This window comes from Ursus arctos, unplaced genomic scaffold, assembly GCF_023065955.2.
Source record: "Ursus arctos isolate Adak ecotype North America unplaced genomic scaffold, UrsArc2.0 scaffold_11, whole genome shotgun sequence".
Classification (NCBI taxonomy): Eukaryota; Metazoa; Chordata; class Mammalia; order Carnivora; family Ursidae; genus Ursus; species Ursus arctos.
Genome location: NW_026622775.1, coordinates 28,255,191 through 28,282,680, shown reverse-complemented (window position 1 = coordinate 28,282,680; position 27,490 = coordinate 28,255,191). Strand labels below are relative to the sequence as shown.

The 27,490-nt window shown below is 38.0% G+C and overlaps 1 protein-coding gene across 2 annotated transcripts; it reads left to right on the top strand.

Moving 5' to 3' along the window:
• Positions 1-4,864: 4,864 nt before the first annotated feature.
• On the top strand, positions 4,865-18,614 carry PCDH18 (protocadherin 18). 2 transcript variants are annotated; one of them, XM_026499351.4, is made up of 4 exons: positions 4,865-7,920; positions 8,752-8,837; positions 8,927-9,090; positions 16,668-18,614. In XM_026499351.4, the coding sequence occupies exons 1-4, from the start codon at positions 5,434-5,436 to the stop codon at positions 17,333-17,335; spliced, it is 3,405 nt and encodes a 1,134-aa protein (XP_026355136.1). In that variant the 5' UTR covers positions 4,865-5,433; the 3' UTR covers positions 17,336-18,614. The 2 variants fall into 2 exon arrangements, with proteins under 2 accessions (XP_026355136.1, XP_026355135.1); XM_026499350.4 differs by having other exon boundaries at positions 4,894-7,920; positions 8,749-8,837.
• The last annotated feature ends 8,876 nt before the right edge of the window (positions 18,615-27,490 follow it).

Below are 27,490 nucleotides of genomic sequence, written 5' to 3'. Positions count from 1 at the left end.
GGGAAAGCCTGACGTCCGAAGACAAGCAGTAGCTCGCCTTCGTGGTTCAGGTCCAGACTTAGTTGATCACCTGTTGCCAGACCCTAAGTCACTTGCTGGAACTTGGCATGTTATCTTTGGCAGGACATCCCAAGTACTGATTGCCTACTCAGACAAAATTGACCTAGCACCTGTCACTGCATTGCATGGGCTCCAACTCTTCCTGGCCCTCTGCTGATGGCCTGCTCTTGGCACTTGCAGAGCTATGCCTCCAGGTGTGTGACCCTCCTGGGGGCATTTAATTCATTCAGTTTTGATCAGAATTCCACAAAGTCCATTTCTATTCTACAAGTCTAATGTTAGTTTAGGGCCCGTTTTCATTTCCTAACCCTTGATTTTATATTGATAACTTTGTTCCAATAAAGAGGTTATATTGTTCAGTGATTTTTTTATTAGTATACTGTTGAATAGATTAGTAAATGGAATACAAGGAAAACAACATAAAGAGATGTAATATGATTGATAGAAGGTCTAATGGTGCTTTCTAAATGAAAATCTTATTTGATAAGTTTTATCTCTCCTTGTCATTGCCAAGATATCATATCAAATTATATTCTTTTGCCTTCCCAGTAGAGTGTGACATGATTTTTTTTTTAAAGTGTTCATTTCAAACTATTTGAGAACAGGCAAACACTAGATGTGTATCTTACCAAATAAAAGAGATAATTAAGCACCTGATAGACTTCTTTCATCTGTATTATTAGATATATTTCCATAGTCAGGGTCTGGAGGTACACTTTGGTATACTTCATAGATCTTTGAAAATTTTCTTCAGTGAGCCAGCAAGTTTTCAAAAACATCCTAGATCAGTACTATTCGTTTTGTCGATTATGTTTCAAAGGTGACATTCATAAATCAAAAATGGAGAGAGTTTCGGGGCACCTGGGTGGCACAGCGGTTAAGCACCTGCCTTCGGTTCAGGGCGTGATCCCGGCGTTCCGGGATCGAGCCCCACATCAGGCTCCTCCGCTATGAGCCTGCTTCTTCCTCTCCCACTCCCCCTGCTTGTGTTCCCTCTCTCGCTGGCTGTCTCTATCTCTGTCAAATAAATAAATAAAATCTTTAAAAAAAAATGGAGAGAGTTTCATCTTCCCAGCATAAAATTATATAAGCATCTAAACCAAAAGTTTGAAAAGCAACAAGGACTGCGAATATAATCCAGTTTTTTTTTTCTTCAGTGCATGTTAGGAAAAAAACAGACCCACATAGTCTAAGAAAAAGAAACTAATCTTGGTTGTATATTTACTCTTGGCCAGCCTCTATAGGAAGCTTCAATTATTTAATTCTTACAAGAATTCTTTATGGCATATTATTATTATTCCCAGAGGTTTAGACAGACTCAGGGGAGTTAAATAATTTGTTCAGAATTATACAGCTACCAATTGGTGGTACCTGCATTCACACATATATTGGGCTCATATGAAAGTCAAACTCTTTATCCTAAACAGTTCCAAAGTACTGGGATTCCTTAGCTCTCCCAACTTTTGTCTGGTAAAACTTTTGCTCTTATCTAATTTCCTAAGATAACACAGTAGAATAATTATTTAGGCTTGTTAGGGACATGTGGTATCAAACAGGACCAGGAATTCCTCCTACAAAGCATTTCACAACAAATGCTATGAGGAAAGATTGTAACATTTTCTCTATCTACAAGAAGTCTGTGAGAGTCCTGTTATTCTTTTGACGATGGGAAAGATATGATATGGTCAGACAGAAGTGAATAGTTATCTATCTACCTAGTTTTTTGCATTTCATATGCTCTAATAACATACAAATAACTAAGAATTTTTTTTAAGAACTCCACATCTGCTTATAAGAAATTTTAGTGACTTTAATTTTCTATTTCAGTATCACAAAAGACATTATTCACGTGATGGAAAGACATTTGAGCTTTGTAGTTGAGGCTTACTTTCTCATTCCTCTTCAGTAGCAAGGAAAACATTAAAGATTTAGAATTATAAGGCTTCATTTTCTTTAAAACAAAAGTAATCAAAGTAAATGGCATGATAAAACTATTAATAGAGGTGACAGGATGTACTGCAAATGTTAATGAGTATTTTTCTCTAGTTTAGCAGTTTTCAGCCAACTTAGGTTAAAGTGGTAAAAGGAGCTTTGCGGATAAACTATCCACGACAGGATGGAAATAACCAAGATTCTCTTCCAGGAGGTGAGGAGCACCTTGCTCTCCTGCCTAACGTCACTCAGAATGCCTCCGGAGGTGCAGCCATCTCTTTTCTCTGTCAACGAAGGCTGCCATTCCGAAGTGGATGGACTTTAAGGAGCATTCAGTCCTCCTTCACTGGGTATCTGAAAGTAATTTTAGAGGGTCTAAACTTCTTCATGACTACTTCTTCATGACTTTGTAAAATTCTAGAAGACTGAGAAAGTTCAATCAAATCACCATTAGGTGACAATTAACAGACATTTATCAGTTATTCTCCCCTAATGCAAACCATTTCACACACAGCAAATAATATGAGATATGGTTTTTTGTTTGTTTGTTTGTATTTTCTTTGCAGGGCTACCAAATAAGGACATTTTGAATTGCCGGAGCTAATGAAAAGTGCAAAAGAAAGATTTATTTTCTACTTTGTACTTTCTGAAAACAAGTTTGAAAAACAGAGTAGTGCACACTAAGGAGAAATCAAAAGCCCAATACTCTCAAGCAGGTACATATAATTTCTCAGGGAGAGATTGACAAGCTGAACATGAAATGGTATTTGATAAAGATGATATCGCAAGTGAAAACAAGCCATTCTCCATGAAAGAATTCCAAATTATTTAAAGACTTATTCATAGAAACACATTCTTTATGAGTATATGTTAATTTACAGCCTATTCTAAATATTTCAGTAAGGTAGTCTGAAGCTATTTTGGCAATGACTGAGTCTGTTCAAACTCATTGTCAGAAATAAAAGAAAGATTTTAAAATTTATTTTTACTTTTTAAGCATTAGGAAAAAATGTCCTCTACGTTAAGGTAATCAAGGCCATTGCTCTTAGAGATTTTGGGGGTAGACTTATCAAATCCACAAGGAAGACTCTCCTAGAACTCATGGAATTAGATTACCTTTGAATTCTCACCCCAACTTTGAATAGTCACTGATTCCTTTCTTTGCTCTTTTGGTGTTTGCCAAGGGGTTCGCTAAAGCCTGAATTGATATAATTATTGGCTCAGATTGTTAGAGATCTAGGCCAGATGGCTATGGATTTCTAAAGTCCCAGTTGCTTGTGGTAGTTTCCCTAGTTTGCCTATAGGGTTTGGGGATCAGCAATCTGAAAGGGCTACAACCTTGTAAAACAGTATTATTCATGCGGGCAGAATGTTCATCAGCGTGACCCACTGCTAAATACATTCATTATAGGCATTTCTATTCTGCACAATTTGCCACACAGCGCTGGTTTCTGGAGGGGGAAAAAAGACAATGGCTTATAAAATGCTTTTGAATGCCGAAAAAGAAGGAGAGTTCACGCTGAGACTCCTCTGCTTTCTTTCTTGGAAGGAACCTTCTTAGTGACTTTAGCTGAGCTCTGCTGAGAGTAAGCAAAGTGGAAAAATCAGAAAATTACCTTTTTTATATGTTTCTGGGGGGCAAAATAAAGAGTGGGAGAAAATAAATGGAAAAAAGTGACAGTGAGATTATGTGAAACAGCAAATCTGCAAGTGGGTGAAGACAGCTGAGGAATAATGCAAGAGGTACAAAAAAAAAAAAAAAAAAAAAAGCAGCAATAGAGCCGTGATGATAAACTTAAAAGAAATTGCAGAGCAGAGAGAACATCATAAATAATCATATTTTCAAAGAAGAATACCGTATCAGTTTCTGTGACCTGGATAGAGCACAAGCCTCCCATGATATTTCCTAGCATTTTGATGCACACAAAATGCAATTTTCAGCTCAGGCATTTTATTCTTCAATGTAAACAAGCTTTGGGTTCTTAAAATACATATCTGAAAAGTGCTTTCATAAATAATACATATATTATAAAAATTTGACTTGTAAACTATTGAGTCCATGTCCCCCCAGTATTCATTGTGAAGACTCACCATGTGTAGATAATACCTTTTGGTAGAAAATGGCACGCTAAAGCATGGAATGCCTTTTACTCAAGGTAAATAGGATTTTTTGAAGTACAAGACAAAGAAATATCATAGCCAGTTTTGCCCCAACTCAAAGAAAGAAGTGTTATATGGTAGAACTATATTGGTAGTTTCAAATCCTAAGGTGCTCCTTTAAATCTTGCTAATTAGGAGAAATCAAGAGTGGAAAATAGCCCTTTTCTTATCTTCAAAGAATAAAGATGAAAGAAAAACAGAAAATGAAACCTCCTTACTTGTTCTGTTCTTTCAAACAGAGCCCCAAGAAAATCTGCTTGTGCTCACGGGAGAAAGACCCAAGTATTTACAGAGGGGGAGGGGAAGGAGGCGGTCTGAGACGCATAATTAGAAGCAAGTTTTCAAATTTTATTAAATTCCTTCACCAACAAAATGCACTTAGAGGTATTTTAAGTTAAACCAGTACTTAAAGACTATGAAAAGCAAGATGATTACATGTTTGTGGAAGAAGAAAGGCCAATTAAGAAAACCAGAACAATTTAAAATGCCATATAAATAAAGGCGACCAGAAGTTGATTTAAAGTTTTTCTTCTGTAATTTGTCTCCCCTTTGTCGTGGCACGCTCAGAGAAAGTGAATGCAGTAGATTCAAAGGAGGAGGGGGAGGAGGGAGGAGGAAGGGAGGAGCAGTGTAGGAGCGGCTCCCATCCTCCTCCCCCAGCCCCCACCAGCCCTCCTCCCCGCTCTCCCCGCCGCGCCCCCAGCCCCCGCCTTCCTCCTAGCTGGTCTCTCTCCCTCTCCACCCTCCACTCTCGACCGCCCTCGCTTTGGGGACTCCATCAGCTTTTGATTTGGAAGTCCGCTGATTGGCTGGATGCTATTCAACACACGCCGGGCAAGAGAGCTTTGTCTGAGTTGAAGTGAAGTTGTACAGATTTTAGACTGGAGTCAGCAATCACGGGTGTTTAGTCTGCAGCCGAGCAGAGAAAGGGAGAAAGAATCGCTCGAGAAAGATTCACTGCAGACTCTGCCGGCACCCTGCAATAGATGGATTCCGACTGCACAAGGGGGGAAACGCGGAGGTGACACTCTTCTGCCTGCAGAGAGGACAAACAGCCAAACAAATGCAAGGATCGGACTCCATGCCGTTCGTATCTGGAAGTCGTGACACGGTGTGTATAAAACAAAAGTTTGCGAGCTGTTAATTGCTGTGCTGTGTTATTAAGAGACGCTTTCAAGTTTCAAGTACCAAATGTAGCTTAGCTGTAAGTTGCCAAAGGAAGTTTGGGAATTGCTTTGCTGTTCTAACTTGGTCTGTGTGAGGAATCTCCGAAACTGACCGATGTGCCAAATGAATGCTAAAATGCACTTTAGATTTGTTTTTGCACTCCTGATGGTATCTTTCAGCTGCGATGTGCTGGGCAAGAATTTGAAATACAGGATTTATGAGGAGCAGAGGGTTGGATCGGTTATTGCAAGACTATCAGAGGATGTGGCTGATGTTTTAGTTAAGCTACCTAATCCTTCCACTGTTCGTTTTCGAGCCATGCAAAGGGGAAATTCTCCCCTCCTTGTCGTAAATGAGGATAATGGAGAAATCAGCATAGGGGCTAAAATCGACCGTGAACAACTATGCCAGAAAAACTTGAACTGTTCCATAGAGTTTGATGTGATCACTCTCCCCACTGAGCATCTGCAGCTTTTCCATATTGAAGTCGAAGTGCTGGATATTAATGACAATTCTCCCCAGTTTTCAAGATCTGTCATACCTATTGAGATATCTGAGAGTGCAGCGGTTGGGACTCGCATCCCCCTGGACAGTGCCTTTGATCCAGATGTTGGGGAAAATTCCCTCCACACATACTCTCTCTCTGCCAATGATTTTTTTAATATTGAGGTTCGGACCAGGACCGATGGAGCCAAGTATGCAGAACTCATAGTGGTCAGAGAGCTGGATCGGGAGCTGAAGTCAAGCTATGAGCTTCAGCTCACTGCCTCAGACATGGGGGTGCCTCAGAGGTCTGGCTCATCCATACTAAAAATAAGCATTTCCGACTCCAATGACAACAGCCCTGCTTTTGAGCAGCAGTCTTATATAATACAACTCTTAGAAAACTCCCCCGTTGGCACTTTGCTCCTTGATCTGAATGCCACTGATCCAGATGAGGGCGCTAATGGGAAAATTGTATATTCCTTCAGCAGTCATGTGTCTCCCAAAATTATAGAGACTTTTAAAATCGATTCAGAAAGAGGACATTTGACTCTTTTCAAACAAGTGGATTATGAAATCACCAAATCCTATGAGATTGATGTTCAGGCTCAAGATTTGGGTCCAAATTCAATCCCTGCTCATTGCAAAATTATAATCAAGGTTGTGGATGTTAATGACAATAAACCTGAAATTAACATAAACCTCATGTCCCCTGGAAAAGAAGAAATATCTTATGTCTTTGAAGGGGATCCTATTGACACATTTGTTGCTTTGGTCAGGGTTCAGGACAAGGATTCTGGGCTGAATGGAGAAATAGTTTGTAAGCTTCATGGACATGGTCACTTTAAACTTCAGAAGACTTATGAAAACAATTATTTAATCTTGACAAATGCCACACTGGATAGAGAAAAGAGATCTGAATACAGTTTGACCGTAATTGCTGAGGACAAAGGGACACCCAGTCTTTCTACAGTGAAACATTTTACTGTTCAGATCAATGATATAAATGACAATCCACCCCACTTCCAGAGAAATCGATATGAATTTGCAATCTCCGAGAATAACTCTCCAGGGGCGTATATCACCACTGTTACAGCCACAGATCCTGATCTTGGAGAAAACGGCCAGGTTACATATACCATTTTGGAGAGTTTTATCCTGGGAAGTTCCATAACTACATATGTAACCATTGACCCATCTAACGGAGCCATCTATGCCCTCAGAATCTTTGATCATGAGGAAGTGAGTCAGATCACTTTTGTGGTTGAAGCAAGAGATGGAGGAAGTCCCAAGCAGCTAGCAAGCAATACCACAGTTGTGCTCACCATCATTGATGAAAATGACAACGTCCCTGTGGTTATAGGGCCTGCGCTGCGCAATAACACTGCTGAAATCTCCATACCCAAAGGGGCTGAGAGTGGCTTCCATGTCACGAGAATACGGGCCATTGACAGAGACTCTGGTGTGAACGCTGAACTCAGTTGCTCCATCATAGCAGGTAATGAGGAGAATGTCTTTTTAATTGACCCACGGTCGTGTGACATCCATACCAATGTGAGCATGGAATCCGTTTCCTACACAGAGTGGGAGCTCTCAGTTATCATCCAGGACAAAGGCAATCCTCAGCTACATACCAAAGTCCTTCTGAAGTGTATGATCTTTGAATATGCAGAGTCAGTGACGAGTACAGCAATGACCTCAGTAAGCCAGGCATCTTTGGATGTCTCCATGATTATAATTATTTCCTTAGGAGCAATTTGTGCGGTGTTGTTGGTTATTATGGTGCTGTTTGCAACTAGGTGTAACCGAGAAAAGAAGGACACTAGATCCTACAACTGCAGGGTGGCCGAATCCACTTACCAGCACCACCCAAAAAGGCCATCCAGGCAGATTCACAAAGGGGACATTACACTGGTGCCGACCATGAATGGCACTCTGCCCATCAGATCTCATCACAGATCGTCTCCATCTTCATCTCCGACCTTGGAAAGAGGGCAGATGGGCAGCCGGCAGAGTCACCACAGTCACCAGTCCCTCAACAGTTTGGTGACAATCTCATCCAACCACGTGCCAGAGAATTTCTCACTAGAACTCACCCATGCCACTCCTGCTGTTGAGGTAAGATCATACCCTGCACCAATTCACTGATCAAGTCAGCTGTTAGTGTTCAGAAGTTGTGTATGTGCTAGTTCTTAAATGTTTCCATTAGGAAGTAAACAATAGTAACAATATTCAAATTAAACAGGGTACAAGTTGCATTATGTGTATGTAGCAAGTATACATACTTTAGCTGACTGTTTTGTTTTTCTTAAAGAATTTGCTTGCATGTATTATGTATAATATTGAAAAATGAATGTGAAGCTCCCAAATGACTACCTAATTAGCAAACCCTTGCTTCCCAGATTAAGATACTGGAAGCCAAAAATAAAAGGACTTGCTTTATTCTCATAGTTGTGGTTCCTACTAACCCCCTCCCCCAAAACAAAACCAAACAAAACAACAAAAAACCCCACAAAACTGAGGCCTCCAGAATGCCATCTGAATGCATGCCACATTTGTTTAACTTTTGAAATTTTTCTGACATTATTTTAGCTGCATGTGTTCGAATGTTGTATTTTACAACATTTTTTCACATATTTTTATCCCTGATCACTTTCATCTGAGCTAAAAAATAAAGGAAATCAATCTGTTATTTATCAAGGAGTTCTCTTTCCAAAAGAAAAAGTCAGTGTATGAGATCATTCAAATCTCTCTGGGATATACGCAGTTATGTGTGGTGGCTGCCTGGGTAGTCGGCCACATTCCAGCGTGTGTAAATCTTTAAAACAGAGATAACATGTTCAATTCATTAGGATGAAATAGTGAGCAACTGCTTTTCCTTGCTTCAAGCTTGTGAGTATTTGGGGGCTTGTTTCCAGAAATCAGTTCTGTCTATTTGGTTTCTAGCAGGTCTCCCAGCTTCTTTCAATGCTTCACCAGGGGCAGTATCAGCCAAGGCCAAGTTTTCGAGGAAACAAATATTCCAGGAGCTATAGGTATGAATTCTCCTCCTTTTCTCTATTGAGTCCCACTAACATGAATGCTGAAGAGTAAAAACCTTCCTTTCTCTGATTCATCTTTCTAGATATGCCCTCCAAGACATGGACAAATTTAGCTTGAAAGACAGTGGCCGTGGTGACAGTGAAGCAGGAGACAGTGATTATGATTTGGGGAGAGATTCACCAATAGATAGGCTGCTGGGTGAAGGATTCAGTGACCTGTTTCTTACAGATGGAAGAATTCCAGCAGGTAAGAAGGTAGTGACAGATGACAAATCCTTAGTTTCAGATCTGCTACACCAATGAAGTGAACTGTTTTTCCCATGCTTATATTTTTCTTTGTCCTTTGCACTGAAGTATCTGTCACCTGTACAGTCTTAGCAATGAACATGACCTGGCACACTTCAGAATCATTTTCTTAAAATTCTTATGAAGCAGTTGGTAGAGAAGGAGTAAGCAAGAGAGCCTAGCAAGACAAGAAGGAAGGAGTGGGGAGAGGAGGCTAGAAAACCACACCCCTTCTTTCCTCTTCCTGCCCCATCCAGGACTGCCACAGGACACTCTTGAGCAACTCTTTATGAAATTACTGGGTGGTTGTTGTTATTCAAACAGCCTGTTTTGGTGCCTCGTGGTGAACTAGACTATAATTTGGAGGACACAAATTTCCTGTGATGGGAACCAACTCACAGAATCAGAGATTAAAATACACTAGGAAATGGTCCACTTCTATCACCAAAAATAGGACAAAGAATGCATCTTTGTAGGTGGTAAGCACAGAATATTTTTGCCACCTTTCATTTTCTATCTGGAAGGTGCACAGAGCACCTTCCACCATCGTGGAAGGGGAACAGGAGTTTAAGAGGGGAATTTATAAGTACGTAGCTAGCTGGAGGAGATCCTAGTAAGTTATGAGACACATCTTCCTTAGAGGCCCTCCTCTCCAGTTGTGCAGTAGAAACTCTCTGAACCAACTGGATAAATCCTGACTACACTATTGTAGCAACTCTGTTACTAGAGACTGTGATGGTAAATCAACTCTTAGGAACACAGAAATGTTGCTTTGGCTGCTTATATTTCTAAATCCCAGGGAATGTTGATCAAATGACTGCCATTTGATAAATGAAAGAAATGTGGAACAAAACTATGACCAGTCTGAGTTCCATCAAACATCCATTTTCTAAACAGAGAAGTAAGAGAGTTTAGGAAATAGTCATGAGGGAGCTTCAGAAGCCACGGAAATGCAGGTGAAAGCACGGCATAGAAAGTTCTAGTGGTAGTGGCAGCAGTTGCCACCAGTAGTAACCAATGATGTTCCAGCACTTACCCAGGCCCCATGAGGACTTTGGGACCTGCGTTCTGTCTCCTAACGCTTCGACAGACACAGGAATTAGTAGTGGGGTGGTGGTAAGAGTAGTGTTCTTGTTTTTTTGTTTGTTTGTTTAGGTTTGAAAACTGAAGCTTATAAAGGTTAAAAAAGGTGTCCCAAATCAGGCAGTTTGTACATGGTAGAGGTGGGATTTGAACCAATCCCCACACTCTTAAATACTAACTTAGTAAGAGTAATATGAAGCAACAGTTTAAAAAAAAAAAAGTTCAGTAATGTATGTGTTTATATTCTTAAATCTCACTACTGTCTATGAAATGATGGAATGCTGCCTGTTTTATTATGATATTACAGTACTAGATACACATCTAGATACGCATTTCTGGCAGATTGGAAAGGGCTTCTAGTAGCACTGAGGGCGACAGTGTATACGAGAACCAATGTTTGCACAGTAGTGTCTTTGTTTCTTTGTTTTATTCATAGACTCCCTATTTAAAGGAAGAAAATAAACCTCTGAAAATCTAGTGGGATATATACAGCCTCAGAAAACTTGCTCAAAGAGAATCACTTTTATTATTTTTACCAATGAAATGAAGGAATCGTCTGGCTGAATTTCTGTGATTCAATGATACTGATGGAACTCTAATGTTGAATATTGACCCCCAATTTTGAATAATGTGATTTCCTAACCTACATTATTTCATAAAACAGAAAAGTAGTATAATGGGCATAACATCAGTATTATATAAGTTATTTTTTTAAATTGTATGAAGTCTATTCATTGAAATTTTGATTTATTGGCAGAGTTAAAAGGAAAATAACTTTCCCTACTTAGATAACCTTCCCATTTGGGAGCCTCAATGATGCCTAAAATCCTTTTTAATTCAAAAATTGTGCAATTGTAACAGCTAATCTGTTTTAGAAAAAGGCAAGACTTCTCTTTCACTCTTTCAAAGCTTCTAACACCAGATATGTTCATGGAGGAGAGTTTTCTAATGCTTGCATTAAAAAAAATAAGATAAAAATCAATGTTAATAAAGCCATTGAGGAAACAATGGGTAAAGTCTAGGGTATAGTGAGTCTTATTTAGTGAGTGGCTTTAGGCTCCTTATAAGTTAATGTTTCTTTTCAAAGCTAGAGGTTCACTTTTATATTGTCAGTAGTAACACCACTTAATATATACACAGTCCTTTAAAAAACTCTGTATGTGCATAATCATACTTAATCTAGGTGTGTAGCAAGAGAGCTGTATTGCTGGTATATGGTGTTGTTTTACAATAGACACATTTCTTTCTTACCGGCTACTTGCCTCCATGTGGGGAAAGCATTCTGGTGGCACAGAGCACCGGGATCTCACCAGTGATTTATAAAGTATTTTAAGCTTTATTCATGTCTGGCAACTATGGAAAGAAATGTGCACATTGAGTATCTATACAGAGATAACCAGCCTTTAATTATGACCATCATTCTGATGATACTTCAACCATTTTCTGGTTTATTATTCCTTAGGGTATAAAACTTGTGCTTCGTAGACTTATATTCCCAGGAAATAGCCCAAGTAGAAAAAAAAATGCAAGTCCACATCTGAATGCCATTAACAGAATCAGTACAGTCTTCAAAAGCATGTATATTTTTAGGACTTAAGCGTCTTATTCCAACTATTTTTCTGCACTAAACTGTGATCAAATATAGATTATGCTATGTTGCATTGCCTGCCAACAAGGTCATTTCTGGTCATTCATTCTATTAATTCCCACAGAAATATCCTGCATTCTGAACAGTAAAATCAGCAAGCATTTTTGTCTGTTAGCTCATGTTTGTCAACATACTTTCTTCCTTACTCATTCAACTTTGAACTACAGTGCTACACATATTCCTGCAAAATTTCCATTTTCCCAATCTATCAGCTGCACCAGAATGATTTATAAAGGCTCTTGATTTTGTTTCTTCTTCTTTACTGGGCTCATTCCACTTTCCATTAATCTGCCATCTGTGATTACTTAACTCAAACATTTCTCTTTAATTCCATGTTCTGTCCATTGTCATGGCTGGTATCCCAGTTCTGGCCTTTTCTTCCGTGGCTGGTTTACTGTACCAGCACACAAGCTGATATTCACTCTCTAGCACCTCCTCTCTTTGTCAAATATTTCTTTTATGCAGCTTGAACAACTTTTGCAGAACATTTTCATTTACCTTTTTTGGGGTTCAAAGTCAGTAATTGACTTTTGTTGCCCAGCAACATCTAATAAAACTACTTCCCTTGGCATTCCAAGGCCAATAAAATCTACTCCTAGCTTATTAACTCTCCATTTTGGCTTTTTTTTTTTTTTTTGGTATCTTTTTTAATAGGCAGAGCCATCACTTCACATACCACATCAGTCTTTTGCTCATGTTGCCTTCCTTCCTGAAAAAACTGGCTTCTCTTCACTGTGTCTGAGTCCTTCTCTTCTCTCAAAATTCTTTTCGGGTTTCTCTTCCTTTAACTACTGCAGCCTCCCGTTCCCTCTTTTTTTTCCCTTTCTTGACATGCCTTCAGCATCGTATAGCCTGCATTTTAACTGGACATTTAGGGCTTCATTTGTTACCCTTGACTCAGAACTGGATCGGAAACCATTTGCAAACAGGGAGCTATCATATCACTTTGCATATGGCAGGCCCTGAAGACATAACCGATTGGTTACTCGGTAACTAATGGCTTGATAGACCTTAGGCCCAGGTTTTTTACCTGTTCTTCTGTTGTTAGGTGCTACCTACAAGGTATAGTACATCACAGAATTGATAGTCATATGGTGGGAAAGAGGAGTTCTCTGCTTCCTCACATCCTCCCGTTCCCAGAGGAAATTGAACCACCTGGCCACCTTCAAGAAGAGACAGAAAGATTAGCCACATGCACCACTTGCCAGTAAGTTCTAACTTATTGGCTGTGGTATGAAACCTCTGTGGCACTGAATTATGTGTACACTGAGAATGTTTTTAAATAGTTGAGTCTCCAGGGAAAAGTTGGAAAATATCAATGAAACGGAAATGCCCTATTTTGTGCCACTGCCCCCTCCCATCTCTATTATTTTTCCCAACCTTCTCTCCATTAGCTTTTCTTCATCAATGTTCCCTACTTTATGAGTTTGAAAAATTGTATGTTAATTTATTATTTTATAATTAAAGCTCCACTTATTTACTGCAAAGTTGTAAAACAGCATTCCCTGTTTTAAAAATCCCTGTAACCAAATTACTTTTGAACATGAACTATCATTTTAATCATCCAGATTGTATTTTTGGTTATGTGTTCATTACATTCAGGTCTTTAGAAAATTGAGCATATGCAGGATTCTTAGAAGCCTATGTCATTTTTCCTTTTTTTCCCCCTCTGTCATTAAATATTAAAAGAAAGCAAAGCCAATCAAACAATCAAACAATTAAGTCCTTCCCACAGAGTTAAAGGCCGGAAAACAAATGAAAGGTGTCATCAGATCTGTTTCCCTTCCTTCTAACAGGATGTGTGTAAGACAAGATAGATCTCTTCTCAATTTTCAGAGACCCAGGGAATTAGGGAAAAAACTTCATGACCACTTTGAGAATTATTTCACTGCTGAGAAAACCTCATTGCTACTAAGGCATTCTAGTTGCTTTTGACTCCTTTTGGTTTTGTCCACATTAAATGATGAGCAATAGTTGGAAAATATTTCCAAACAGTAGTAATGCATGAAGTCAGTACATCTAAACATGCTTTTATTCTTAAATCATCCATCCTTATTTAAACTTAGCCTTTCTTCACAGCAAAAGCACACAAGGATTCTCAGTATTTGCCCTTTGTCTTACCCACAGTTGGCACCCACGCTATCTCTGCATTTTCCCTACTTTCTTTGTATTTTTAGCTTTCCTGCCAATCAGACTTTCGTTCTCACCCAGTACACTTGCTGTCATTTTTGTTCCCTCGGATTAACCCCTTCTCTATTAAGAACGGAGGTCCAGAGTTGATGAGGTATAAAACTGAACTATCTCTGAAGTTTAAGTGATGAAGGGCAGTGACTTCCACTCCTTTCAACAAAGTTCTCCATTTCTTCTTCTTCTTCTTTTTTTTTTTTTAAGAGAGGGAGGGAAGGTGGGGTTAGAGGGAGAAACAGAGAGAGAAAGAGAGAATCTTAAGTTGGACATGGAGCCTGACACAGGGCTTGATCTCACAACCCTGAGATCATGACCTGAACTAAAATCAAGAGTTAGACACTTAACAGACTCGGCCACCTAGGTGCCCATTTCTCTTTTTCTGAGAGGAAACATTTACTCTTCACTTTCCTTTTTTTGTGCATAAATCTTTTTTAACATTTTATTTTATTCCATAAGGACACCTAACATGAGATCTACCCTTTTAACAAATTTTTAATTGTACAATACAGTATTGGTAACTACAGGTACAATGTTGCATAGCGGATCTCCAGAACTTATTTATCTTGCTTAACCAAAACTTGATGCCCATTGACTGGCAGCGGCCCATTTCCCCAACCCCCCTCCCCCACACACCCTTTTAGCAAGCGCCATTCCACTCTTGGATTCTATGAGTTTGTTCACTTTAGATACCTTATATACATAGAATCATGCAGTATTTGTCCTGCGACCAGCTTGTTTCACTAAGTATAATGTCCTCAAGATTCATCCATGTTGTCACATAGTGTATACTTTTCTTCCTATTTTAAGGCTAAATAATATTCCGTTGTATGCATATACTACGTGTTCTGCATCCATTCATCTGTTGGTGGGCATTCAGGTTGTTGTCACGTCCCCTATTGTGAAGAGTGCTGCAGTGAACAGGGGAGAGCTACATTTCTTTGAGATCCTGATTTCAATTCTTGTGGATAAATACCCAGAAGGGGGATTGCTGGGTAATATGGTAGCTATAGTTTTGGTGTTTTGAGGAACTTCTGTATTGTTTTCCATAGTGGCTGCACCATTTTGTGTTCTTAGCAACAAGTATTCTAATTTCTTTACATCTTTGCCAATATGTTATTATTTTTTTATAACAGACATCCTGACAGATTTGAAGTGATATCTCCTTGTGGTTTTGATTTACATTTCCCTGATGATTAGAAAATATATCGTGAATGCTTATTCTATGCAGACACATTACCCGGTGCTGGGGATACGGCAATAAACACAATAGAATACTGGCATTCCCTGATAAAGGATTTAACATTGTTCAAGAATCATCTTTTTTGGGGTCACCTGGGTGGCTCAGTCGTTAGGCATCTGCCTTCGGCTCAGGGCGTGATCCCGGCGTTATGGGATCGAGCCCCGCATCGGGCTCCTCCGCTGGGAGCCTGCTTCTTCCTCTCCCACTCCCCCTGCTTGTGTTTCCTCTCTTGCTGGCTGTCTCTCTCTCTGTCAAAAAAATAAATAAAATCTTAAAAAAAGAAAAAAGAATCATCTTTTTTCACAGTAATTTGGGAAGAAGAGAAATCTTTCCTAAGTGGCCAGATCTAGAGAATTAGCTTTGAATAGAGAGGTATGGTTGATATCAATCTAGTTTTCATTCAAATATAAGATAATTACTTTGCATTTTCTGCATCCTGTCACTTGCTGTAAAATAAAATCATGATACCGAAGAGACCTGTCACTGAAATAGATAGTTTGTGGAGTATATTTTACATTTTTATATTCCTTCATTGTTATGTAGTTTAGCTATTGTATTTGGCAAATTTAGAAATCGTTCTCCTTTTTATTTTCTGCTTTTCTAATATCATCTATTATTTTCTATGAGTGTGGCCACTCACATTCCAATAGGGCATTATAACAACTGGAAGAGATAACCAATGGATTTGTTAAATCCCTCAGCTTTTGATGACTTTTCCATCTATTTGAATTTCAAACTTTTAGAAGAAGATTTCTTAACAGACTAACTATGGATACCTGGTAGTTGAGGAAAATGTGCAGTGCTATTTTAAGTAACAAATCAATAAATAATCCAGAATACATTAGAGAGAGACTACTAAGGATAATAACCTGATAGCTTATTATATTCCCAATGCCTCCATTAAAAGTAAAGTTGGTCAGATAGACCTCAATATCTAGAAAGCTACTCATAGGTATTACTCAAAAATTATCTGGTGGCATTCTAAGATTATGAATTTCACCTTACAGCCCTGGGTTTTTGAGAATTTATGTTCAGCAAATATTCCATTACCATACCTTTACTCTTTGTCGGTCATCCTCATGTATAAGTTATAAATCCATTTCTCATTACCTGTGTAGCAGAAATATTATTCTTGAGAAGTGTGTGAGTCATAACCCTCCTTTCCTTACTTGATAAACAGGGGGGGGAAAAAACGTCCATAAAACTGATATTTAAATTAAATCCATAAGTGTAGTCCATTTAATGTGTAAAATAACGGGTATCATGGTCGTGGTTTAAAACCGTCTCGTTCTATTTTTTAAAAAACTGAAATTACATTTTTCTATCGTTTTGAGTTATGCTAAGCATGATCCATGAATCCCTATTGTTTCCCTTGGTGTAGCTATGAGGCTTTGCACGGAGGAGTGCAGGGTGCTGGGACACTCTGACCAGTGCTGGATGCCACCGCTGCCCTCGCCATCCTCCGACTACCGGAGTAACATGTTCATTCCGGGGGAGGAATTCCCAGCGCAGCCCCAGCAGCAGCATCCGCATCAGAGTCTTGAGGATGACACCCAGCCTGCAGATTCCGGGGAGAAGAAGAAGAGTTTCTCCACCTTTGGGAAGGACTCCCCAAACGATGAGGACTCCGGGGACGCCAGCACATCCTCTCTGCTCTCGGAAATGAGCAGTGTGTTCCAGCGCCTCCTCCCCCCTTCCCTGGACACCTACGCGGAGTGCAGCGAGGGGGATCGCTCCAACTCTCTGGAACGCCGGAAGGGACCTCTGGCAGCCAAGACTGCGGGTTACCCGCAAGGCGTGGCCGCCTGGGCAGCCAGTACACATTTTCAAAATCCCACCAACAACTCTGGTCCCCCCCTTGGAACTCACTCCAGTGTGCAGCCTTCTTCAAAATGGCTGCCGGCCATGGAGGAGATCCCCGAAAATTACGAAGAAGATGATTTTGACAATGTGCTCAACCACCTCAATGACGGGAAACACGAACTCATGGATGCCAGTGAGCTGGTGGCTGAGATTAACAAACTGCTTCAAGATGTTCGCCAGAGCTAGGAGATTTGAGCGAAGCGTTTTTGTTTCCATATACATGGAAAGAGGGGACGGAGAAAACCCTGAAAGAACTGGCATTGCCAAATAGTTGCATTTATCATAAATGTGTCTGTGTATATTGAATATTAAATACTGTATTTTCGTATGTACACAATGCAAGTGTGATTATTTTAATCTGTATTTTAAAAATACATTTGTACCTTATATTTATGTGTAATTTAACAAATTTTATTTTTTTACTCCCATGACAAATATGTCTTTCCTAATCATGTAGAAACTAGCCACTGTTCAAATAGAATATGGTAGTCAACCACAAAGTATAAAGGCACTGTGTAGATTAGTTATGCTGGGGAAGAAATTGCTATGCTGTAGGAACAACCCCACTAAAGCATTATACGATTCTTAGTTTCGTTAAGTGATCCAGTTTCTTTTTTCAATACTTAAAAAATAAAATTAAGCATCAATAAAAATGTTAAACTATTTTATTATTATCATTATTTTTACCGTTCTCTGCTAGTTCTGATAGTTCAATTACAGCAAAATTGAAACATGAGGTGAAATTTCATTTTAGGGCTGGGAAGTATCTTTTACAGACAATGATGAAAATAGGGCTAGAGTCAGTGCTTCCTAACCCCCAGGGTCCTACTATTCTGGGCCATCACACTGGCCTGTTCTTGAGAATATTTCTCCTGAAGTATTACTGTCTATTTGTAATCAAGGTAAACAATGAATTTCATTCCATCCTTGTAACAGTAGACATGCTCCAAGGAAATGGAATCTGTCCTTTAAATGGGTAACAGTATGCGTTCTAACAGCAAAAAGTATTAGTGGACGAAGACCGTTATGTCAGTGTCTTCCTAGGGGAGGAAATGTAACTGATTTATTCTGAAATTGTTCTATTTGAATCTTCCACTCTCCTCTCACAATACTTGAACATTTTTTATCTTTTGAAATGTTTTTGCTATAACTATTCACTTTTAGCTTTTTCTCCAGTGCATGATCTCATATTTTTGCTTTTATTTTTAGTATAAGAACATTTATAAAATTATGATTTTGTTATTGCAATTCTGTTGTACTTGTGTGACAAACAACAAATTCTTTAATTATTGTGCTGTTTTCTCTCTGTGTGGAATGCCTTGGTAAAGGAGATCGTTATTATGACTGTTCTCATCTACGACCAAGTTTCTATTAATGTTATTTCTATGAATACACTATCTTGATTGTACTCTTCAGAAACTTTTGCTGTCAATGAAAATAAAAGGAAAATTAAAGTAAAGCTAAAGAACTGTCCATAAATCAGAGTCCTGTTCCTACATATATGTTCAAAAGCTTTGCATGAAGGATTTCCTTCATGAGAGGATAATTCAGAGTTGAATTTTGAATGATAAAGAGGGAACATTCAGCTGGCTTGGCAAACAAGAAAAGCACAATGGAAAAGGAATGAATTTAAGACCTGTAATGGGAATGAAAGAAGTCTACCATATTCCCAGTAGATTAAAGAATTTAAATGCATTTGAAGTGTAAGGGGGAAAAAAAAAAAGAATAATCAAATAGTAACCGCTTGAACATTTTTCAAATTAAAAAAAAAAAATTCTTTCTCAGAACATTTTGTATTAAGTTGGGTCAAAAAAATGTGCCTTACAATGTTTCCAAGAGGTGAAAATATTATCCTCCTTGGTTTACTAGCAGGCAATTGAAATATGAAGAAGGTTAAATAGCCTAAAAGAGGCTAAACTCAGATATTTTAAATCTCAAATGAGCACCCCATCAAATAGATGTGTTATGTCTTCTGAAAGGCGCATTTTCCTTTATAGGAGGGATTGCAGTTACAAGGGAAATATCCATTTATTTTTCGGTAGATTGCACACACAAATGCTAACCACATTTAAAAACATTTTTTTTCAAATTCACTTCCTTTGAGTGCATATTATCATTAGAAACAAATTTTCATAACTTCGCTGTTCTTAATTTAAAGCACCACTAGTAATTAGGAAGCAAAGCCAGAAATCAATGTTTAAATAATGTGAAGTAAATAAAATACAATATTATATTAAATAACAAAATCTTTGTGTATTGTCTGTATAGTAGACGTTCCACGCTTTAGACTCCTTGCCTCTCCAGCCTTCTCTACTTATTATGGCTTTCCAGATCCACAGGTAAAAGGGATATTAGTGCAAGATTCCCACTTTTCGCTCCTGTCCCTTTCACAGATAATATAATCTCAGTGAAAGCTCAACTGTGTGGTGCTATCATAGCAATTTAACCTTTCATCAAATTTATATTTTCTCTTCTTTGATACCATGACCCTCCTCACACTGAAAGAGCTGAAAAGCACTTAAACCAAGGAGGTTCTTTTCTCCAGTCATGATTTCTTAATCCCGTTGGTCCCATTCAGTTCCTTTAAATGTTCATCAATGTATATATACAGAGAGAGCAAGCGAGCAGGAACAGAGGGAGGGGCAGAAGGAGAGGGACAAGCTGATTCCCCATGGAGCAGGGCCTTGATCCCAAGACCCCTAACTGAGATCGTACCTGAGCCAAAGTCAAACGCATAACCAACTGAGCCACGCAGGCACCCCAGTGATCATCTTCTTTTAATAGGATCATCTTCCAAAAATGTAATTCAATATTGAATCTGTTGCTTAATTAATCTTCTTTTTCAGTGTTTATTTATATGATGATTAGAATTGGCTTTCTTCAAATTCTTACAGTTTATTAATAATGTTATTCATTTATCATTTCTTTCTTTCTTGGTATTTAGAAGATGAGACTTACGACTTTATTAATCATTTTAATTCTTGCTTCTGTCATACATCTATCAAATGTACCACTTGCCAATAGATAACTATTTAGGCAGAAAATGGTTAAGTTACTTTTACTGGAGTTCCTGAAGAAGTCTCATTTGTGAAAATCAACTTAGAATCCTTGTTTCATTGCTTCGATACCAGCTAATGTCAGAAAATATTCAAAACTGAGTTTGAATTATTGGCACATCAAAATTCAAACATTGTGAATCTACTTAAAAATTAGTTGTGTGGGTGAAAGAGATATTGCCTGACATAGCAACTTTCAATCCTCCATGAAATCATAGAACTGGTCCAACACAGTTCAGGTAATTTGCCAAACTATTGAAAAGGTTTTGATGTTCCTGTTTCAACCAAATACATCGTGAATGTATCATCGCAGTTTCAAATATTGGGGATGTGCTGAACTCTGAAAAGCAATAAATATCGCTATGTAAAATTAAATTCAAACCATACAAAAGTCTTAAAGATTTACGTTGAGTTTTAAAAAGAATAAAAACAATACAGGCATTTTAAAAGACCCCGCATATTGACTTCCTTAATTGCAAGTTAAATTCATAAAACAAAGCTATCTTATATGTAGAAGCAGTCTTATAAATTGTGAAAGTGTGAGTTGCCTTATTGATTATAATCATTTTTAATGTATTAGGATGTTTCCAACTGTGAAGGATAGAAATAATTTTATGTGGTTACTTAAAGTTTTATTTTGATAAATTAAGCTTTTTGAGCCATTGAAGATTCATCTCATTCAGTTTAGTTCCCAGAACAAACAATAAGTCACTTTTTTTGAAAATAAGCAAATGATATCTAAAATGCTGGATTGCAGTTGAAAAACCTTCATTGCCCAAGTTGTGGTTCAGTCTTCATCTGTGTAACTAGAGACATAGTCAATTATATACAATCTGTATACCAGAAATAATAGGACCTTTAATATACTCTAAACCTATATATACATATATATATAGATAGATCTGTTATATAGTGTCTACCTATTCTGAAAGGGATAGTGTATGCTTCTCATTAATTTATATTTTTATTATATGATAGCTTATACAACTTGTGGAACTGTTAGAAAAATTTTATGAGGAGCTGGCATTGCAAAAATTGCTACCAAAATTGACATACTTCTTGACTTTTAAAATTGCATTAACATCCTACTCTGGCACTTTAAAATAATAGTTTTCTATTTCCTTTTATGACTTCTGCAAGTTGCTCCTAATTCTTGTTTGCTTTTTCAGATTTTATCTTTTCAATGTATTTATTTTATGGTACTCTTCCTTGATAATTTACCCTACTGTCCACATTTTATAGCAATCTTCTCCAAATTTTTGCATGTATATAGCTCTTTATATAACCACTTAGATTTTATCAATTTTTTCCACATCTTTTCTTTGTTATTAATACAATAGGGATCATATTTTTGAGATATGAAACTAATACCTTTTCATTCACGGTAAACCTTGCTCTTCCAATTCACTACTTTAATGGAAGGGTAAATTTATACAGTTAAGAATGAAGGGATCGTTTCTGTTGTTCTGTATTAAATTAAATGTTTTTGAGTGCCTAGGGAGACATTAGTGTAGAAAACTTAACTTATTGAGGAGGATATTTTTTTTCCCCTAAATATAAAACCCTTCTCTTTGTGTATTAAGGATTGGGCTAGGAAAGGTAAGCTTGGAATCCTAGTATAAGCCAAAGTTAAGTGCAAGGAAATAAATGTGAAAGTAAGAAAGATCCATTGCCACAGAAAAGAAAGATAACCGAGCAATTGTTAAGAGCATAGAGCCTTAAAGGGGAATAAATTGAGAAAGGCAAAATCTCAGATGTTAGTATCTTCCTTATTCTCACCTCCCATGATCTTTAAAAGAACCTGTAGAACAAAGCACTACTTTGGGGGAAGATGTTTCTCCTTTCCCAGACTCCCCCTGCACAGGAGTGGAAAAGCTCGTGCCAAGGTGTGTGTGTGTGCCTCTGACATAGCATCCTCCCTCCTTACTGCCTTTGGATGGCCTGCAGAAGATTCCGATTGCCTTTCTTATCCAAATAGGGGAGGGGCTGATAGTATAAACTGCAACACATTTCAAAGTGCTTTTATCTAAATGAAGGAAAGCTTTCTAAAAGGCCAGGTACATTCTTGTTTTATTAAAACAATCTGCAGCTTAAAATAACTAACCACACAACATTCTAGACAGAAGAGACATAGACTTCTTTGGAAGTAGATCGTTGTGTTAGCCAGAGGTTTAGGTTCCAAAAAATCTACACAACTTCCAGTGGATCTTGTTACATGAGATGCAACATCCAAAAAATGCAATTAAGAATATTTATGAATTCTAACCAGAAAAATATTTTGCCAGTCCCTGACTTGTGATTTGGATCTGTTCTGCAAGCATGCCTGGAGGCTGTCCATGTGGTTGCATGAACTTCCTCTATAGCATTTTGGTAATTGCTGGGTGGAGGGTGGCAAGTACACAAGAAAATCATCTGACAACAAAGTGTCATTGTAGGAAAAGTCTCCAAAGGACCGACCACTACAACTCACTCAGCTCTTCACTGCCTTTTCTTCCTTTCCTTTCTCCTTACTTTCTCCTTGGATGGCAACTGAGCAGAGGGGCAGCGTATAGATCAGTTCTTTATTCAGCAAGCATTCATTGTGCACATACTATGTATCAGACACTGTTCCAGGTGTTTGAAATACATTGATAAATAAAAAAGGCAAAAAAAAAAAAAAAAAGGAGATAGAAACTGCTACACACCTATTAGAATGGCCAAAATTCAATACCAAATGCTAGCAAGGGCATGGAGATACAAGAACTCTTCATACACTGCTGATAAGAATGCAAAATGGTACAGCCACTTTGGAAGACGGTCTGGAGATTTCTTTAAAAAATAAATGTAATTGTACCATATGATCCAGCAATCATGCTTCTTGGTATTTACCCAAGGCTTTAAAAATATGTGCACACAAAAACCTGCACAAAGATGTTTATAATAGGTTTATTCATAGTTGTCAATACTTGGAAGCAACTAAGATGACCTTCGGTCAGTGAATGTGTACTGGGTCCCATCTAGATATGGAATAATGTTTAGTGCTAAAAAGAAATGAGCTATCAAGCCATGGGAAGACATGGAGGAATCTTAAATGCATATCACTACATGAAAGAAGCCAATCTAGAAAGGCTACCCACTGTATGATTCCAACTATAGGACATTCTGGAAAAGGCAAAATAATGGAGAAAATAAAAAGATCAATGGTTGTCAGGGATCAGGCCAGGGTGGGGAGAGGGACACAGGCAGATCACAGAGAATTTTTAGGGCAGTGAGAATACTCTGTATGATACCTAATGATATACATATGTCATTACACATTTGTCCAATTCCTTAGAATGTAAAGCACAGAGGGTGAGCAATAATGTAAACAATGGACTTTGGGTAATTCTGATGTGTCAATGTGGATTCACCAATTGCAACAAATGTACCACTCTGGTGAGGGATGTTGCCAATGGGGGAGGTTTTGCATGTATGGGTTCATGGGGTATACAGGAAATCTCTGTTCTTTCCTCTCATTTTTGCTGTTATCTAAAATTGCTCTAAAATAATCAAGTCTTAAGAGCGTGGGGGTGGAGGGAGAAATGAAAAGCAAAGCCTGTAGGCAGAAACTTCCCATCCAGCGTAGTAAGTAAGAGGAGGACAGTGAAATGACCGGTGGCCCTGCTTTGTTTACCTGTACATCTCCGGTGCCTAAAACAGTACCTGGCCTATTATAGATGGTCAATAAATGTTTGTTGAATACACGGTTGATTATACATTTTTTTTCTGAACCCAAATGCTACCCACGGAGAAAGATTAAAAAACTATTGCATTATTACCATAAAGATCTGAGTTACTACCCAAACATGCTTAAGTATTACGCCTCAAAGAACTTAGACAGTATAATATAAAATAAAATCCAGTGTTTTCTGCCTGCAGCAGGAACTGGAAATCAAGAAAAACTGACACTAGATATGACTGCATATGTCTATTTATTTTTCACTTTTTCTCAGGACCACTTGGATATTTTGGGATATTTTGCCCTTTTCCTTGGGCAATTTTTTTTCTAGATCAGGTGGTCCAGTCAAAATCTCAAAGTTGCTGTTCCAGAACTACCTCCTTCTGGCAGAATAACTTGAAATAAGTCACATGACAAATGAGCAATTGGGTCTTCACACTTGTACTACAATGTTGATGATAATAACACTATTCACCTTAATTGAAACAAATAATGAACTTTAGAGGAGGAAAACACAGAAGAATGTAAAACAGGAATAGTCCATTTCCTTGTGTCATTTTTCTATAGAAGAGCTCATCAGCTCAGGTGCAGATATGAAGAATTAAATAAGTTTCTTCCCCATCTGTGATTTTACCAGATGGATTGTAAGGAAAAATAATTTTATATGAAAAAGAGAAAGTATCATTTATATTGTTACTTTTAGTTGGGGAAGGCTAATAGTTACAAAAATAAACTCAAAATGAGTAACTTTTCAAATATATCAGAAGTTTCTTTCTTCTTATAAAACAGTCTTAAGTGAAATTCATTCGAGGACCAGTCTCATGGAGACTCTACCATCCTTAACCCGTCATTTCCAGGGTTACCTTGGGAAGGCTCTCCTTTCCAGCCAGACACAAAGCAAAAAGCCATGGAGCAGTACACTGAAGAGGTCATTAGGGAGCAAGCCTGACAGTGGCGTACATCACTTCCACGGGGAGCACACTGGCTAGAAACAGTCATATGGCTGCATAGGGAGGCTCCTAAATGCTGCCCGCTGTATTTTGGCGGGCAGCACAGTCCCTACCACACACTCTTTAGGAATTCCACACTGTCAGAACGTCATTACTTGTCATTCATATCATTTTTACGGTAATTTCGTTATTCCTCCAATTCCTGCACTAGAATCTCTACACCTTGACAGAGGGAGTAGAGATTTTTATTTTTGATTTTTTTTTTGGTGTGTCTCCAAAGACTAGTACTGTTACTGGCCTGTCAAAGATAATCCATGAATAAGTAAAATAAAATAAAAAAACAAAATAGCATTTAAATCTTACACAGTTAAACTTTTCTTAAAGATTTATTTATTTATATGAGAGAGAGAGAGAGAGAGTGAGCGTGTACATGAATGGGGGTAGGGGCAGAAGGAGAGGGAGAGAGAGAATCCTCAAGCAGACTCCACGCTCAGCGGGGAATGGGACCAGGGCTCCATCTCACAGTCCATGAGATCATGACCTGAGCCAAAACCAAGAGTCCGACACTTAACTGACTGAGCCATCCAGTCATCCAGCCATCACTTTACACAGTGATCCTTAATGGCTCAGGGTGGGATGAGGGCAGGGAGTGTGATGGGGAAGTGTTAGTGGATATAGTTATTAACAGAATCAACCTTTTTCAAAATAAATATGAACTCTTTCCCAAATTCTGATAGATATCAAAAAACGACTTCCCTGGTTATGGGGGTGTGGAGTGGAGCCGGGGGAGACTATCTGCAAAGCAAAGTGAGGGAAATCTTTATGGTAAAGGAAATGTTCTCTATTCTGAATGGGGGTAGTAGATTACATTTGTCAAAACTCATCTAAATGTACATTTAACATCTGTGCATTTTAGTGTTTTCAAATTATACCTCAATAAAATTGAAAAAAATCACAATTAAAAAATATGGCTAAGAAGCAAAAATTAAGAAGAATATGGAAACTTCTCACTGAATGCAATCAAATCTTCTATAATTCAACAAGTCAGTTTGTAGAAAGTCCCCAGCAGGATACTCCATACAATGTTGCGCTGGCAGTGACTCAGTTCCATGACCTAGCTACTTGTTATAATTTAAGGCTTTTTAGGGAAAGGGTCTACTTAGACCTGATCATCTTAATGTCTAATGCGACAAGAAGAGCAATGCTGAAGAAATCATCATGAACAATGAAGATCAAACTTCATTTAAGGAGCCCTTCCACATTTAGGAAAAAACCTTACGATTTTGTTTCACCTTAACAGAAACCCAGATTGTCACACAAAATCTATGTGTATCACCAGGGTAACAAATATTGAGAAAAAATAGGTATATTCTCTGCCAAAGTATATTGTGTATGTGTATATAATGTATTTAACAGATAGAATTCTTACCAACCTTTCTGATAGTATATTTGGAACATTTCATGTCAGCTACAATATAAGAGAAACCTGAGACTTACCCAGAACTATCACATGAAGATTTTGAGCAGCAAGCAACAAGAGTGTTGCTCCAAAATTATAACAATGGAACAGCCAGAGAAGCTGTCAGAATGAGCAGTAGACCCAGCCTGTCAGTTCAGAGCTGACACCATGCATTACGCATCCAACCAGCCCACAGAGGATTAGGGGATACACATGAAATTAATGACAATGCCGCTCACCACGGAAAAGCGTTTGCAGAATGCTTTCTCTCCTATTGAGTAAGTCATTGTTGAAGGTTTGTGATTCACAGCATTAGCTCTTTCATGACAACAAAGAAGCAAATAAACAACTGGCAAAACCAAACAAAAGCATAATCTCTTCCATATCCTTCATTTTTATTATAATGCATGCAGTCTGATAAAAGCAAAGACAAGCCATACATTAAACTAATGTCCCAGTTGAAGGAACACATAATGCAACAGATTTACAGAATATCTGGCCTTCTGTAGAAAGAATCTCTCAACTATGTAATTTCTTTTAATGTGAAGGGATGCTTCCTGCTCATATAGCATGAAAAATCTCCACTGATATTTAACTCTCTGAATTTCAATGAAAATATCCAAATTCACTAATTGCACATATCTTTGATGGTGGTTTTGAATATAACTCAGAATAATCCAGTTTAGTCCATGATAGAACAACTTTTCTTAAATTAATTTTTATTCTGAGTGCTTTTCAATTTTCTTTTCCTGCTAACATGCCTTCAGAAAGTGAACCACTGTTCACGATGTCATATTCTGAGTATCACCCCCTTCTATGCAAAGAAAATTTGATTTAATCACATCTCTCCTTGACTCTTCACACTTTCCTCATTTTATTTGATTCTAGTTCAGGCAAAAAGCTACTGCTGATAAATGTTCTCCTTCAATTTGTATAGTATATATTTTTTTCTATCAAGCTCTCAACTGTGTTTTTCATTTAAGCAATCTTTTGACTACAAACTCATAAAAAATGAATCGTATGATGGTGAGCGATTGATTAGTCTCAGATTTTGAAAAGCTAATAGCAATAACATAAAAATATCAATGCTTGTAGTGCTTAACAGTACAGAAATTGCCTTTCTATTCAGTATCATGCTGTTTTAATTATTAGAAGTTTAAAATGATAAAACTAGAGAAA